The following is a 17,556-nucleotide window of genomic DNA, read 5'->3' as shown; positions in this document are numbered from 1 at the left end:
CCTTAAAGGCACCTAAAAAAGGTGTTACATAAGGGGGGCGAAGTTGAAAGGTTACGAGTGCGGCAGATTGCACCTTAAGTTTTGTGTTGAGAACGCCTTAAAGCGTACAATACGTCTTTACTTCATTTACTTTCTCCCCACTTCTATCTTAACTGTCGTATGCTATGCTTATTCTTTTACCTACAGCCGACAGGCTACTCAAGTTGCTCTTCAAGTGGCAATCTGTTCTTTTCCTCTACTATTTTCCTGTGTCTTCCCACACATTTATAACGAAATAATGATAATCGTCCGAAGTTCAAGATTCAGGAAATGACCAGTCCAGCGATAGCTCTTGTATGTGTTTCGGTAACGAAGCATGGACATGCAAGGTCACGAACGCTATAAACGCTCCGATCGCATTCTCGACTGCGCAGACAAGGACCCGTACTACGCCGGCGTCGATGATGAGAACGAGGACCTCGAGGACACGTTCGGCAGCAGCGCTACTCACGTGGTGGCCAGTACCCCGTTCCAGACCTCGTACCAGACGTTCCTGCTGAACACCCCCACCGTGCACCAAGTGTCCAGCACAATCCCGGCCTCTACCAGCTACTTCCTGCTGGGTCGCAACCGCAGGACTTCGCCGCAGAAAAACACCACTCACCACTCCGGTTGAGCACTGCCCCAGAGCCCATTCCATCCGTTGTGTAACGCCACCGCCACCATGATCCGCCTACGCTGCAGTCGTATCAAGCAAGATGTACTTGTTGTACCAACAGTCACTGCCGCAAGAAACCGGAACCTGCTGTGTTATGAACATTGCAAAGTTTATTCGAACTTCTTACAAGCGGTGATCAGGTCTAGTTTGAACATTTTATTCTGAGAATCCAGTGAGGGAAACATTTCTAGAGCTCAATTGTTGGACTTGACAGAAACAACTGTCACGGATCATTCTACTGGCTTCTGCTAGTCCTATAACTGGCTTCCAGTTTTTGAGTTCTAACCTAAGCTACGATTAGTGCATTGAAATTGAAAAGCTAGCCAGAACGACTTTCATGTCACGATGAGATTGCTATAACGAATTAGTTTTGAGTTCGAAATCCGCGGCTATGAGTGAAGCTGTTATTTCCTAGGACGTCCATTTTCTGGAAGGTTCTTGCTGAGGATACGACAGCTCACATGAGTAACAAAAACAAACTCGTCGAAATTACTCGCGCCACTTTGCACACGTATAGCACTGCTTATGATGCCCCCTTAACCCACGTTAAGGCATGCTACTTGTTGAAAATCGCTGGTATCATTCCGATTAGTTGAAGTTTCCTAGTATCGCTAGGACTGCAGTGTCGACAGGATCTTGTGCATCATGCATTGATGACTGGCTCTAGGTGTGCCATGTATGAACTCACTGTCGGTTCATAGTGCAAACGAAACAAACAACTATTGAAACACTAGGGGAAAGCTTCCGCAATGCCGGTAACTGACGACTATTGTAGCTTTTTGAAAAGAACAAAACTCTTACTCTCCAAGGACTTGCAGGGTGACGAGCGTAATCATCTCATAGGTCTCCTAGGTGATTTAGATGGTCATAAAAGAAGTTTCACGTGCCAATAAAGGCCACGTGTTTGATACTATGTAAGTGGACATAAAAAAGGGACAGTCGATTACTCTCCATTTCTGTAACCAGATAACGAAACTGCATGGAATCAGTGCACACACAAGCTGACTGGCACCAGATGTTGACCTAACTATATGTGCTTCTTACAAAAAGTTATAAAGCTGGCGTGGCTGCCCTTAGTCAACGACAAAATCCTACTCTAAACTCTTAAGGTCCCAGCTACATATCGCAACACTCAGTAAAGTTTATTAATATTGCTGCTATAAATATGGTCCTCCATGCTTTTGAGGACCCAGTGTTAGTTTTCGTTAGGCTTTTATTATTGTTTACTTCTCCGCGCCACAGATGTCTCTCATGCATGGACCACCTAGAAATAGTCATGTCACGCTCAGCATTATCATGATGTGTAAATATGCGCTTCCTCACATCATTAGTTCTCTATGTGATAAGCATGCGCGCACTGTGACGCGCGCTGCCCGTGTACGATACTTCTGAAATAAAGAATGTTTTTCGTACAGAGTATCGGAAGAGCGTCTGTCGGTGTTTTTTGTGGCATTAGAAGAAAACATGGCTACTATACACGATTCCATTACTTGGAACTTGAGCACACGTGCGTTTTCAACTACTGTACTGCTCATTAAGCAGGGTGTAGGAATCGACCCGTCGGAACGCTGCTGGTGCAGCACAGTGAAAGTATAACTGCATCCAGAAAGGCTAATTTGAAAAGGTGTACGCAAGCAAAACCTTGCCCCTATTATCAGTAAACGCTAAAAATAGATCACATAAACAAGTGGAGAAAGGCTAATTTGAAAAGGTGTCTATGAGAAAAACTTTGCCCCTACTATCAGTACACGTTAAACAGAGATCACATGAAGAGGCGGAACTTTTCATGCACGTGATTTGTGGGGGTTTGAAATGCTCCAAATTGCGTGTAATTAATTAGTAAGCCGAGCGTTGAACAGAAATACTTCAACTAAACTGCAGAGTTATCCCATGGGGGTGCCTCATTAGTTAGGGCGCCTGACTGCTGAACTCCAGGACGCCGGATCGAATCCCGACCACGGCGGCCGATTTTCGATGGAGGCGAAAAGCAAGGCTCCCGTGTACTCTGCGATGTCAATTCACGTTAAAGAATTCTCCCTATGTGGTCTAAATTACTGAGCCTTTCCACTACGGCGTTCCTCATAATCAAACCAAACAGCACCACAGCGCCCTCGACCCAAATACTCAATCGCTACCGAAATTCACGCTACGCAGTCTGCTCTTATCTTTGGTGCTGCTCAAGTGGTTTCCCTCTCACACAGAAGGAGTCCAATGTTTGTAATCGGGAAAGGGGGAGCTAAAGCAGCGACGTAATTGATACCTTCGTAAACCTTGAAAAGCGAGAATGAATTCGAAGCTATGTCTTAACCAAAAAAAAAAAATCAAGAGCGCCTCACCAACTGCAGGACAGAAAATGAGCGTCGCTACTCGTAGCAAGCATATCAAACATGCAAAATAGACGTCCTGCATGCCATAAATACGCAGTGCTCTCCATACAAATTTGTCTCGTGCTTCACATCCCGCCTCACCCTTAAAAGGCTGATTATAGACCAACACCGTGTTTACAAACAAAGGGGGCGCTCGCGGCGTCGCAGCCGACTGGGGGTGAAAAATAGGGTTAGCGCCCATAGGAATACATGGGACCGAAATATTTCTAAGCAGTTTTCTCATTTCACAGGGCACCTGTGATGTCGTTATTGAGTACAAAGCAACTATGAACATCCTAGAACAGATCACGAAAGTATGAAATCTCATTAACGAGGCGAAGTATTTTTAAAATACCGCGAAACGTATGGGGGTGCAAGTTGGGAGGGCGACCCGTAGAAATACATGTAAACACAACTTATCGGAGCATTTGTCTCATTTCGCAGAGCATCAGAAGTGGTGGCCGGTCGTTAAACGTTGACCAGCGCTTTGAAGAAGTGTGTGATAAAGTAGGGTGCGTCATTACGGAGGTGGTCTACTTTTAAAACTACCCGAATAACCTGAGGCAAGCATGGATGCAGCGAATCGCGCAGTTTTGCTTACAGTCTGATATGCTGCCACTTAGGGTAAATAAGCTTGATAATATTGTCGCTCCAGTGATACGTGCTAGACAGAATTACATTTAAAAGCAGTTGTCAAACGCCATACGACAATATGAACCGAACGAGATTCGCGCATTGCAGCAGACGACAGCGTATCTGGCGATACCCACCGCGGCCGCCTCCAGCTCCGGAGCGTCTGCTAGCGACAGCGCCGGTGGCGCATTGCCGTCTGCAACTGTGCGCGGTCAGTTTATCGTTCTGTGAACTGTCCCACAAGTCGTCAGACTTGCAGTACTTGCAAGGGAATGTAGTGTGCCATGCAACATGATGTCAGGGCGTGATACAAGACGTTCACCAAAAAATGAGAAGGGTTCAACGCTGCTGAACCGAGTAAATTGTTGCGGTAAGTTGCGTTTACATGTGTTTCTATGGGTCGCCCTCCCAACTCGCATCCGCATACGTTTCGCGGTGTTTTAAAAATACTCCGCCTCGTTAATGAGATTTGATACTTTCGTGATCTGTTCTAGGATGTTTATGGTTGCTCTGTACCGAATAACGACATCACAGATGACCCGTGAAATTAGAAAACTGCTTTGAAATATTTCGCTTCCATGCATTCCTATGGGCGCTAAGCCTATTTTTCACCCCCAGTCGGACCACGCTGGCGATAGAAGCGCCACCGCATCGTGCTTACGTCACAGATCGGTGTTGGTCTACAGACACATTCGAAAAGATAGCCCAATAATGTTTCACAGGAGGAGGAGAAGAAGGGAGAAGTCAGAAAAGAAGGCCATGGTAACGCCCTCACTCTGAGCAGAAACTTGAACCGCTAATGGGGAAAAGGGATAAAGGGTGTGAAAATGGCTGAGAGAAAGAAAGGATATAGGGAGCATGGCGTCCACGCAGAGATCACACTGGTAATAGTACACTGGTGCTGAAACTTATCCCTAAGCTGTGTACATGAAGGCGACAGTAGCGCATCGCATCGCATTTCGTAGCGCCTCACGGTAATGCGATGCGGCAGCGTTTACATGTAGCGCATCACCTCTAGCGCGGTGGTGGCAACATGCGGTGTCGCCTATTGAGATTGAGAGGGGTAAGTCGACTTACCCCTCTAAATCCATCCCTGCTTGGCGCACTAAGGCGATCCGCTTTCCTAGCTCACTACCCCTGTTTACATGAATGCGACGCGCTAGGAACCGGTTGCGATGCGATGCGATGCGCTAGCTGTCACATTCATGTAAACACGGCTGTAGACTGAATGCTGCCGTATCAGACGGCTCGCAGCGAAAAACGCTCTTTTCGAAGCTATAATGTGCATTTTCTAAACAGAGCTGTCTTTTTTTTTAATTTTTAGGTTTTCTCTCACTGTTAATTCCGTTCCGAGTAAAGCATATATCTTCATATCATTTCCAACGAAATCAAAAGCAGGCAGATGCTATCTTATGCACACTGTGCAACGAGAACATGATATACCACTACCCCAAACAAAAAAGCGCACCACCCCAGGATGCCTCAATGCACGGACGCGGATCGTCGAATGCGGTAGCTGTCAGCCTTGACAGCGGTTGGCGCCGCCGAGCCAAGGACGCGAGACTGGCCTCGTGGTCGCTCTTGACCGAAAACAGGCAAACAAACAAACAAAAAAAAAAGCATTCTCCCTTTGCCAGGGTCGACGCTATCGCGAGGCATCGAGCACACCGTGTTTTTCTTTTTTTTTCTTTTTTTTTTTTTTCACGACAGCTCCATTCCCGACTGCGCAAGATAAGCGTCACCGGGTGAGACGCTTCACCAGCATTCCTTGTAAATTGTGCGATGCGTAGAACAATGGGGAATCGCGATATAAATAATTGTTTTACTTATGTAGAACACATGGGGAACTCAAATCAAACTCTCACACCAACAAGTGTTGTCTGAAACTACTGGCCGATAAGGAAACTACGCGCTTGGGTTGCAGTTCGTATGTTCCACGGAATTTCGTTCCGATAGTACGCTTAGCTCGTGCATCTTCTACGCAGACGTCGAAGGGTGAGTGCAACGAAATGTTTTCGAGTTCTGCGGAAAATAAGAAGTGCATGTGATCCCATGCAGAAAAGAAGCAAGGAAAACAAGGTGACTGGTTGTACATCGATCATGACTACTGATGGAACAAAGGTATACGTAAAGAAAGAATAAAAACAAAATACATACATACGCTCGGATTTCAAATCTTCACAAATAAAATGACATATAGAGCAAATGTTTTATTAAATGAAGGAAGGCGAAATGACTCCGTCGACAAAGCTAATTTTAAAATGGAATCGAAAACAGAAGCCTTCACGCCTAAATGAAACTCTCGAACCTTAAATGATGCTTACAGACTATTTGCGACCTGGAGCAGACTTCCGGGAGGATCGAAAAGAAACTATACTCTTCTGAGGTAAAAAAAAATACAGTATGGGGATCTTAAAAAAAAAACAAGAATGGTAATCAGGTAACAAATCGGAAGTTTCATAGTCTCAGTCACTGTTTTGCACTGTTTTCATTTTAGCAACTCATTGACTTCGCCTTTATCATTTGTGGAGTAGCTATATATACATTATATGCCGTGGTGAGAAACGCCGCCAAATGCGGAGTTTAACATCTCAAAGCGACCCAGGCTATGAGAGACGACGTAGTGGAGGGCTCTGGAAATTTCGACCAGGTGGGGGTTCTTTAACGTGCACTGACATCGCACAGCATACGGGCGCCTAGCTGTTCGCCTCCATCGAAAAGCTGCCGCCACAGCGTGGATTCGAACGCGCTTTCTTAAATACAGCAGACGAGCGCCCTTACCACTACATCGCCATGGCAGGGCTACTAATCTTTCATTTGTACGGAAAAAAAAAAAAAAAAAAGAAAAGAAAGAAAAAAAAGAAAAAAAAGATCGCATTTATGCTTGCCACGCGAATCACGAAATTTAGCTGTATCTAGCGTAAACAGACAAAAAATGACGTTTTTACATATCTGCTTCGCAGTATGCGGTTCATGTTCCTACCCACTGCAACACTGCTAAGGCGCATTGAATCAGAGTCTCAGCCCTAAGTTAATCTGCTTCTCCCGCTATGACCATTTAATAATGCTTCTTTCTCCCCAGCGTCATGTAACGGCGCAGTTGCACTTTTTATTATTGACCCTTTTTCATTGCAAAATGAAACACGATCACCTTTTCGGGAAATGCGTTCGCGGGTAATTAGAGATAAGAGCTGGTGGATGTGTTACCCATCGTGACCGAACTATCCCAGAAAGTGTCATTCCTAAACAACAGGAATTCAAGCATCCAGTGTTTGTACAAGTAATTACCTATTTTAAAACCTTCATGAAACGATCACCGGGGTAGCACCTACAGAAGTACCTACTCCAAATCGTAACACAATCTTATCTGTAATTCATAGATATCAGGCACTCGTAGACGGGACACTCAACCACGCCAACACCTCACGATAGACTCTTGCCAGGAAAGTATACACTGCTCTTGCTTGTAATATGGCTGCAACACAGTTTACTGGAAAGCAATGGGGTACGATGGCACCGTCCGGGATAAACCCTCCTTGCCGATAAGTTGGTGGCGCGTGTGGCGATAAAGCACGCGAATTCGAGAGAATGTTTACCCGCGATAATTTTATCGCGCGATTAGCAGTTCTGTAGTTGCATACGTACAGCTGTGCGATGCACGTTGGAGCGGGAGTTCGAAATTTGCGCTGTGGTCGTTTTTTTTTTTTTTTTTTTTTTTTTTTTCAGCACCGGCCAAAAGTGCCACAAAGCGCAGCTAGCGCAGCAAGACGATGCCATTCACCATTACCACGTCTGTTTTCTTATTGTGCACTGACGCCTCACGACAGGACTCACTCGTCAGAGGGGTGTTACGTTATGTCTGCTGCAGGGACAGATCAAGCGCATAGCGAAATCGTGCTGTACGTGTTTCGCAGCAGACCGAAGAGCTCATTTTAATTCTCTACCTAAAAATGTAAAGGTATAGAGCTCCGTGAAAGTGCTTGAACGTCGAATCGCAGTGATCTGGTTGTTATGGTGTTGGTGAACAGTGAGCACAGAACCGCGTTGCTTCCGGTACCCAATACGCGGATCATTTTGTTTTCTTTGGTTTCTTTCGCTAATGGACCGTGTGCGCTCAGTGTACAAGTCACGACATTCGTTCCAGTCTGTGGGCGTTGCGTACTCGAAGATAACGACGGAGCGCATTACTTGTGCATGCAACTATATGTCGACCGACAAAGCCAGTCACTGGGCGTGGCCGCTCGCATGCAGCTGCGTAGAAAAGCAAGTGCGAATGAACCCTTCCCACCAAATAAAACTAGCAGCTTGACTCGCTCATAGAAACATTTAGTACAGCGCGATCTCCGTTTTCTCTACGCAGTAGCAAAGGGAGACGATGCGGCCCTCTCACGGAACTCACTTGGAAGGTGATAGCGGTTTCTCTGCATCTTCGTCGCCCCTTCTCGACCGCCCATGTCTACCAGAGGCTGCACGTTGAAAAAAAAAAAAAGAAAAAAAAAAGAAAAAAAAAGTCCATTCTCACTTAAGCAAACATGTACTTCATGAAACCTTGAAAACAAACTAAATAGGAAGAGCAATCCAAATAACATGTGCTATAGCCTATATGCAGCCTAGATTGGCGGCCGCAACAAATACGCGAAGCGTTGCCTTCCGCACGTACTACCTGGTCCAGAAGTGTGTCCGACTCGGGGTTCCGACGATTCCGATGGGTTCGATTCTTATCTCAAAAGAGCTGCCCAAGTTTGCAGTTCCTGCGAATCTGGTCATGAAATGTGGCCTTCTGAAGTTACCACCCCGCCCTCCAATAAGTGCCCTATGTCACCGATGGCGCACGCAGCTGACGCCGTTGCATTCCGCCGTAAACAGCGCGGCCAGTTGACTTTTTAGAAAGCTTGGAGTGCTCGCAGCCGAACTCAAGGCGCTGCCGAACAACAATAGTAAACAATTAAATGCGCGGACATTTTTGAAGATTTTTATATCTCTCGCGAAACAGTCCTGCTAGTCAAAGGGAAGATATGTCTGGCATTTTTTTTTTTTTCGTCCCCCAGATAATGGGCTACCTCATTCAACTCCATCCGGCCTTAGTGCCTAAGCACCTCTGCACCCCTACTTCGAACAATACACACCGTGGCATGGTGACAAAAACGTGTATTTCTCTTTTTCCAGCATATATATTTTCGGCTGCAGAGCAACGAAAAGCTGAGCGCGACAGACAGAAAGCCTTTCTTGCCTCAGGCTCGTGTGACCAGGAATCGTCAGACACTGTAACTTGACTAATCACGACTATGCTTAGTACTTAATTAGTCATGATAGTTATGAATTGCTTAGCCATAGCAATAAATAGTGAGTCAGTCGTAATCAGTCACAGCTAACCATAATAATGGATAGTGCCTGACGTTAAGCTCAATGTATATGACGCCACCGCAGGCCTGAACACGCCAGGCGTAGGCCATTGGAAACAACCAGACCAGCAGCAGGAGAAATGCTTCCGCATTGCCGCACGTAAGGAGGCTAAACTGCCCCCCCCCACCCCCCCCCCCCCCCCAAAAAAAAAAAATATATATATATATATATATATTGAAGGTGCAATGCCGGGCCCAAATTGGCTAGCGGGTTGTGCGACGTAATGAGAGATGATATATATGACTCTGTAGGAGCTGCCAACTCGGGTAGCTTTTGAAATGGGAAAGTGTCTGGAATCGAGTTCACCGAGACTCTTGAATCCTAATTGAAACCCCATAGGCCATGAAGATAGGTTCGTATGGCCAAAACCTTTCAATACTGAAGGACTTTGCATGTGGGGTGGTGTTTCACATAATCTGGTAGCTTTAACGAATTTGAGCTGTAGAGAGTATACATGCGAGGGGGGAAAAAAAATACACCTCTTGCTATTCAGCCGCACGTCTTGTGTCATATACATCATATGTCATGTGGGTCAGTTTAATTTGGGCTTTAAACTGGCAAGAGGGACAGGCACAATGCAGTGGCACACGCGACTTCTTAGCTAGCGTGCCTCATGGACCAAAAAGCAATGAAAACGCATTAACGAAAAAAAAAAAAGGAAAGCGACAAAAATAAAAGAGCCCGTCTGGAGTTAATAAAAAGATGCTCACCTGGCATTTCTGTAGGTGTTCCGCACGATAATACAGAAGATCGCTACGGATGTCGCTGATGGCATTTTTATACCGTCCGCTGCGAAACAACAGTTCAAAGAAATGCGGAGTGGAAAATAGTAGACCTCTGACAGTCTAACGCACGCACGCACGCACGCACGCACGCACACACGCACACACACACACACACACACACACACACACACACACACACACACACACACACACACACACACACACACACACACACACACACACACACATGCATGTATGATTTCCTCGTGATTTTATTTACGAAACATAGCTTTTTTCATTCCGATGCACCCTTGATTGCGGATACGTGCGAGAAATATATAATATGTGGAACAAAAGAGAAGCTGCAAACGGCGCAGGTCCGAATTAATGTCTGCCTCGTGACGCGATGCGCGCATGGCCGTGATACATGTTTGAACAGGACAAGAGACCGCGCAGCAGACTAGAAAGGCGAGAGAAGAGAAAGCTCACATGACCAGAACTCCATGTGCGCCGCTTTGCGTTCGGACGCACGCCACAGCGCCACCACACAAATCCAGTTCCAACCAGACTACCAGCGCATTCCGGCCTCGTGACGTGATACGAAGCGTGCACGGAAGAGCCAGTCTGGCAACAGCGCCGCGGAAAGCAGCGTTCGCTCGTCTCTTTGCGAGGGAGCCCTCCAACGTTGCTGGTAAGGCTTGTGACCGGTCCCTGTTCAAATAGGATTTCATTTAATATTAAATTGCCACTCGTGCTCAAAAGTATGTCATCGCGATTATAATGTTTAACTTGCGTAGTTGGAAGCCGTTCATGTGTTTTCTGTGGCACTGAAACCTGCAGTCATCACTCAACTATCGCCCTTGCTGACCTTTCATTCAGATTGTAGGTGACCCGTTGGCCAAAAATCCAGAATGAATGGAGCTTTAGGCGGTTTGGAACCGAGCGTGCATGTTTTGTCACATCGGTTGTGTAAAAAGCCGGTCCGCTCTGGATATTTGAATTCTGCTGCTCGCGCAGCGATGGCCTGTACTTGCCAGAAGGTTCTTGCACATAAGATAGCATTGAATGAAGTATTCGTAATATTCACTGTTGTGTTTCCGTTTATGTTTCAGGCACTATTGGAGGATGTTTTTATCGAAAGCTAGCCGTTACGCCTTCAGAATTTCTCACGTAAGTGCTGTCCTGATCATTACCTGCATGAGAATATCAGTAGGTCACGCTAACTGAATGGTTTGATGTCAGTTTGCAGTGGCTGTGTTATCAGTGGGAGCATGCACTGTGTAAAACGCGAAAAAAAAAAAAAAATTGGTTTTCGAAGTGTCCAAGATAAGGGGCCTCTGCCTTCCGTAGTGTGTCAAATCTCTGTTGGCACCTTTTGTCGGTGCATGTCGTTGTGGCCTACCTCCTCGAGTCTCATAGTCTGGTTTAGAAGCAGGAAGGTATTTTGTGTCGATAAAGCCGAACGTCAGATTCGATGAGACAGCAGCACCATAGAATATCAGAACTTCGTTTAACTTAGCTAAGCTAAATTATGATAAAGATTCCGCAAATATGTTCGAAAGGAGAAATGCGAATGTGCTTAAAAGCGTGCCTAGAAACTCAGCAATTTCGGTCGGACGTTTACCTTGCTCTGCACTCTAGTCCTTATGGGGTGTTCTGGTACTTCTCAGTATTTGTTTGAACAGACAACCATCTGCTGTTTAAACGCAGTGAAGAACTGTACTCCTAATATGACAGGCATGAAGGCTTACCCAGATGGAAGAGCAGAGACTGATTTGGTTCTGTTGTACATATGTTTTGCATCAGCATTGTAGCTTCACGTCCAGCTTTGTTGTTGTGACAGAGTGGCTCAGTCATGTCTTCTTTGATTGCCTAATTGAGTTGCACACACTTTTCATGTGGCACGCATTTGGGTGTTCAAAAAGTGCCTGTAGAGGAGCATTATAACTGTGGCCATTGGTGAGAAAGTTTGAGTGCTGCTGTTAAAACAGACTCCACTTGACTTTTAAGATAATCTAACTAAGCGTTTTTGCTTATCTGCTTTCTTTGGTTTGTTGCAAGATTGTGAATTGAAGGAAGTGAAACCAGAAGTAATGAATGTATGACATAACAGATTTGTTTTTTGATAGCTGTTTTAACATAATGCATTCTATTGCATTTCTTCTCCCTCTTCAGAATGTCTATTTTGATGGCCAACTGAAGACGGGGAAGGATCGAGTTGTGTCGTCTTCAGCCTTTGCGCTGTCGACCCTGGGTATCCTGCTCTCTGCCTTCGGCATCCGACAGATGGGCCACAACCAAAAATGGATTGAACGCGGCTGACACCATGGGAACTATACTAGTCTAATTAATGTCCCAACCTTAGGCAATGCGACCCTCCCTTGGAGACTGCTTCAACAGTGGAGCTTAGCATGAATTGTGCCATCATCACATTGACAGCCGAGGACTTCTGGAGCATAGAGAGCTTGCTGTTGTAGCATTCATTCTTGTGTCAGTGACACTCATTTTCTGAAACGCTGCTTTGTTTTAAGGTTATCATGACGAATATTCGACGAACGTTGAGTAAAGCTTCCTTCCACATATTTGTGTTCTTGTCTGAATCATGGATTTTGTACTGGATTTATTAGCTTGCTTATGAGACAAGTCGTTCATAGCTCACACATTTGTGCACTGTGAGCCTATTGCAAAGTGCAGTGTGGTGGCATTTCATGGCGGGCATTGTTTTCATCGCTAGCTACAATGCTGTCCATGTAGTGCAAACGAAGTTAGTTACTGCTCACTGGCGTTAGGCATTTGGTGCTTGCCTCGTCGAGGTAGCACAGTGCTCGACTACTCTACACTAGGGGATTGAATCCCGGCTGCGGCGGCCACTTTTCGGTAGAGACGCGAAAAGCAAAGTGCCCATGTGAGCATTTGGTGTTTGCTGCCTATTTTGGCAATGGAGTGTACGAAATTACTTTTCAAACGGCATTCATGACGTACATTGACCAAGCTTTTTTCTGAATACTTACCAATTTGAAGCTTTGTCCGGAATACTAATTTGACAGCAGTAAATCGGAAGTAGTAAGGCTACAGTAAGTTGATGCTCAAGTGTCACCTTTAAGGGCATAACATGATTCCATTACTGCAAATCCTCATTCTCGTACATGGTACATGCAGTTGGCTACTAGCTTGATCACTAATCACTCAATTTGCACTTTATTGTCTCCCACATACTCATTAGCATGCAGTCATACGCTAATCCATTACGTGAAAAACTAAATAATGTAGGCAAAGTTTCGCTTTTAACCAAGCCAAACTAATGTGCCCAGATGGCTAGGAGTAGCATGTCTGAAGCGGGATCCAAGGCTAAAGGAGAATTTTCGATCTCTACCTCTCATCTCAAGGAAGTTGCCCAAGTTGGTGGCTCTGGCTACTGTGCCATGTCTTACCGCAACCGGGCATTCTTTGCCAGACACAATTTCATGATTATTTACTCGACGCTGACAAGGCCGGATTTTCTGGGAAATCGGGTCTTTGATGCCATTGTGCTAAATTTTGTACTTTTCTGCTTGAATGAGAAGGCTCACCATTGTCAACTTCAAAATTACAGCAGAATTTTCTCAAGTAGCCTCCATTTGCCTTTGTACTGAGCATGGTGATATGAATTTTTGTGGATTAAACTCTCATGAATTTAAGTTGGGAGCCTTCCACCAGGACACTGAAGTGAAATTCATTGAGGGTGTACTTTTCTTTAAACCTCTTCCATGCTTCGTAGTATTTACTGCACTTCTGCAGTTTGACAGAATTCCCTGTTTAGTCCTAAGTTGCACTAGCATTTTATTATTTGTGTAGGTGACCTTTTATTAACATGCCTTCTAGGTGGGCTGTCATACAGGAAGTTTGTGTGTCATAACCCTGCACACAGTAGAATACATACAATTATTGAGTGCAACTTGCGCTCTCCCTCAAACAGAAAAGGCTAAATTTTAGGCACTGAGGTTTATGTTTCACTAATTTTTTATGTGTTCTGAAGGATTAAAAGACATCCATGATCTTCCCTGCTTTTAAAACTGCATTGTCAGAGGTGCGTCATTGATAGGAGGGAAATTCTGTTACTAGACAGGATGCGACAAGTGTCCATGTTGCTACATCTAGACACTTTCAGGGAAAGTGGCGAACAACTAAACAAATTTCTGCTAGTGTGCAGACAGTAGAGGTCCACAAGGTCAACTATATGTGCAGTTTGATTCTTTTTGTAATGAATTTAGCTCGTCAAAACCAGCATGTATAACCAACCAGGCCCAGTTCTTGCACTTTTAGCAACCGTGAAAGAATGACAATACTTAACGTAAAGGTATAACAGTTTCTTATGCTATTGTTCACAGTTTAAATAGGTGTCCTAGTAAATTTTCTGTCTACATACTGGACTTGAGCTTGAGTTTTTGACTGGAGGTTTTCTACTGCCAAGTCAAAAAAACTATTTTGTCTCTGCTGATGCTTTTATTTGTATTCAATTAAAGGCTGCTTCAACAATTACAAAAACCTGAATTATGCCAATTAGCTGGTGAAATAGGCACCACATCATCATACTTGCTTGCCAAATTTCCTTGAATGCCATCAAACAAGTCCAATAATGTAGATGGACAATACAGGCACATATATTTTGTGTATTCAAAACACAAATTGCACTTATACGGCTGTTGTTTGCAAAAATGACAAATTCGAAGAAATAACAATGCACTGAGGGGTAATTTATTCATACATACATGCACTGTACATATCAATTATGAGTTTTCCTTAAGGTGAATGAATTAAACGCATGATACAAAAAAGAAACAATGCAAGACAAACAGTGAAAAAAAAAAAAAATGAAGACATGACCTGGACACAACATCCTTCATTTGCATTTAAGATCTGTAGTAAAAAAAAAAGTATCACAGAAAAGAAAGAGAGCGAGAAACAGTTAAAAAATGCTGATTAAGAAGCAAGAAAAACAAGTAAAGCAGATCTTCCTATCAACATGCATTCTCTCTGCAAATCAATATAAGCATGGACCACACAAAACATAACAAATGAAATGTAGATGACATATCCGAAAAACAAAAATGCCAATGCTAGCAAAGATGCTCTTGTAAAGGACTGTAAAACAATTTACTCATTGGCCCCTTCAGATGGAGAGGGTATTTTTAAACATATAGTATTCAACCAGTTACATGTATATTTACACTTCACTTGATTGTTACTTCAAGTTTGATGCCATGGGGAAACAGAACAAGTATTAAAACTGAATTGGCACTTGCAACACGTGACCTCCACTTCATTTTCTTTTCCAAGCCTACCGGTTACAAGAGTGTACATCCAATTGTAACTTTCCTTCATTTGACCATAAACAGCAAAGCTCTGCTTGGAAAAAAACTATGCCACAGATGTGCTCTAACAATGGAATACAAGGCAGAACACAAGCAGGCACTTTTCATTCTTTTTTTAATTTGGTAGAAGTAGATGAACAGTGCCATGCTTTCTATTGACCCATAACTTCTAATAGTGCTCTGTATATTCCCTTTGCGTCTGCTTGTGCGGTAATGCAACACCAAAGAATCTAATAGTAGTAACTCCAGCTTAGCATTTCGAAAAAGTGCGTGCTTTTGTCCTCTGCTGCTATCTGATGCTCTGTTCCATAAATATGAACAAACTACAGAATCAGCTCATTTTCTGTAACTACCATCTGTACCGGCGGTGAACACGTTTGTTACAATCAGCCGTTCTGGCAGATGAGCTAAACGGTTCGGGCAATATCAATGAAGTCCTTTTGCAAGCAGACCTGGCTTTCAAGAACAACCTGGCTACAAAAGCAACAGAGAGCAACAAACATCAGCAAATAACACACGCTTGCTGACAAAACAATAAAACACAATGCACAGCAGCAGTGGCAGCAATAATCTGCCTCGTCTGTCTGTACATGCACTCTTCCCAAAACTATACAAAAGCGACATCCGCAGCCTCATATAACCTCTACAATGGAAAATGTCACAAAAATAGTAAGAGAATAGAGCTTGCCTCCCATGCGCTTCATTTTCCTTCTCACACCTTTAACCATAGTCTGCAACGCTCTTCAGGAGCTCCTAACAACAAAGTTAAATGTAAGTTACAGACTGGGAAAAAAAAAAAAAAAAAGAAAATTATGCATTGTCTATATACACAGTGTCACGATGCTTAAAATGTCTTAAAAACACCACTTTGTCTCGTTAAAAATATGAGTTGGTGCATCTCTCCAATGTAGATATAGGTGTAAAGCAATGTCCACGGATGTCTTGTGCTAGGTACAACGGTGTGGTACACGTACACGACGCTCACACTGTGTGTATTTACTCTAAGCTTCTGAACTGTGTGGTAATGCTGCATCGTGTCATGCGCAGCAGCAGCAGCAGCAGCAAGAGGATGAAATGATACACAAAGACAAGGCAAACAGTGACAGAAAAGCCTGCAGAAACAAACCAGATGAAACAATCCGACTACCGGAGCTTTGTGCACAGGATTATCTAAGAGTGCTTGCTGAAAAACACAATTACGCAGAATAAGGGCCCTATATGTTTAGAAGTCGGAGACATCAACTATAACAGTATGGAAAATACTATGCAAAGCAACTGCAACTGATTGTTATTCAGTTATCAGTTAAACTCTGGGGAAATATGAAATGCAAAAATTAGTCGTGTGCTGTATCTGCCTTCGCTATCTGCCGCAGATTGATTAGGCATGCAGACAGATTTTCGGTGCAAGCAATCAAGCAGCGAGCTCAGGACAGGTAACAACACACATGACAATATATTTTTTCAGTTCTTGCCAAGGATAGATTTCTTGCATCGCAAATTCACATAAAGGCAGGCGCTCAAAAGGCACCCAGGATGGAAGAAAAAGCGGCAGGCACGTTGACACATTCAACTAACGCTACTGAAACTAACCAAAGGGGGTGTGCGTAGCTGCAGTGATGCGGGCAGATTTAGTAAAAATGGCCTGTGGTCTGTGGCAGTCGGGCCTGCGTCAAGATGTGTCACCATTTTGGACCAGAAGGGATTCATCCCTTCCCTGCTTTCTGCTTTCTCAGCTAACAGTCCTAGAAGAACTAAGTAGTAGACTATGGTTCTGCATGCCAGGAGCAATAGTTATCCACAGCAAGAAAACTTGCTGATATTGAAGATTCAGGGGTTTTTTTTTTTTTCAGCCTGATCTACCTAATATACTGCCCCAAGCTTTACCCCAAGACACCACAACAAGGAAATTCTCACAGCAAAAGTTACATTCTATATTCGCATCATATTGGCACTTTCAACTGGCATTTCAGCAGAAAGTCCGTAAGAGTTCAAAACTTTCTTGAATTAAGGAGAGCTATTCCACTTGTACGTGGCAAAGTCAATGACTTTTGAAAAGTCCAATGACCTTATACCAAATATACACCTGACCAAACCTTCTCACAATTTCATACATCCGAAACCCCTCTCCCAGCAACATTCTAGAAAGTTAAAGTAGGCTACTCATTTTTTAAAAGGTATTTCACATACCTTTTAAAAGACACTGGTGGCACTGTGGGACTGAGCACAATATTTTTTGGAAACTGACTCTTGCAGGGCCAATGTGACAGAGGCATGAGAGCAGTGACAAAAGCTCTCAAAACGACTCGCTTTTCAAACGCCTGCCTCTTCGGAGGAAGGGAAGCTGAACACAAAGAGTCCGTTTCTACATTTATGCTGCCGCT

At 44.1% G+C, this 17,556-nt stretch overlaps 3 protein-coding genes across 3 annotated transcripts in view; 2 read left to right on the top strand and 1 right to left on the bottom strand.

Annotated features, from left to right (window-relative positions):
- The window catches only part of LOC146185744 (venom allergen 3-like), a 38,480-nt gene extending 36,364 nt beyond the window's left edge, over positions 1-2,116 (top strand). Inside the window, exon 8 of the mRNA XM_084606674.1 lies at positions 414-2,116. Coding sequence (XP_084462800.1) covers positions 414-655 — 242 coding nt within the window. The 3' untranslated portion in view covers positions 656-2,116. The remainder of the gene's footprint in view (positions 1-413) is intronic.
- A 5,918-nt stretch (positions 2,117-8,034) lies between these two features.
- On the bottom strand, positions 8,035-10,555 carry LOC146185743 (uncharacterized). Its single transcript, XM_084607906.1, has 3 exons — positions 10,314-10,555; positions 9,810-9,888; positions 8,035-8,162 (listed from the first exon to the last, which is right to left on the bottom strand). The coding sequence occupies exons 1-3, from the start codon at positions 10,553-10,555 to the stop codon at positions 8,049-8,051; spliced, it is 435 nt and encodes a 144-aa protein (XP_084464032.1). The 3' UTR covers positions 8,035-8,048.
- LOC146185742 (uncharacterized) lies at positions 10,378-12,406 on the top strand. The gene is made up of 3 exons (XM_084606673.1): positions 10,378-10,515; positions 10,937-10,994; positions 12,000-12,406. The coding sequence occupies exons 2-3, from the start codon at positions 10,950-10,952 to the stop codon at positions 12,144-12,146; spliced, it is 192 nt and encodes a 63-aa protein (XP_084462799.1). The 5' UTR covers positions 10,378-10,515; positions 10,937-10,949; the 3' UTR covers positions 12,147-12,406.
- The last annotated feature ends 5,150 nt before the right edge of the window (positions 12,407-17,556 follow it).

Source organism: Amblyomma maculatum, chromosome 6, assembly GCF_055883805.1.
Source record: "Amblyomma maculatum isolate TAMU_Amacu chromosome 6, ASM5588380v1, whole genome shotgun sequence".
NCBI lineage: Eukaryota > Metazoa > Arthropoda > Arachnida > Ixodida > Ixodidae > Amblyomma > Amblyomma maculatum.
This window is presented reverse-complemented; position numbering and strand designations above follow the sequence as displayed.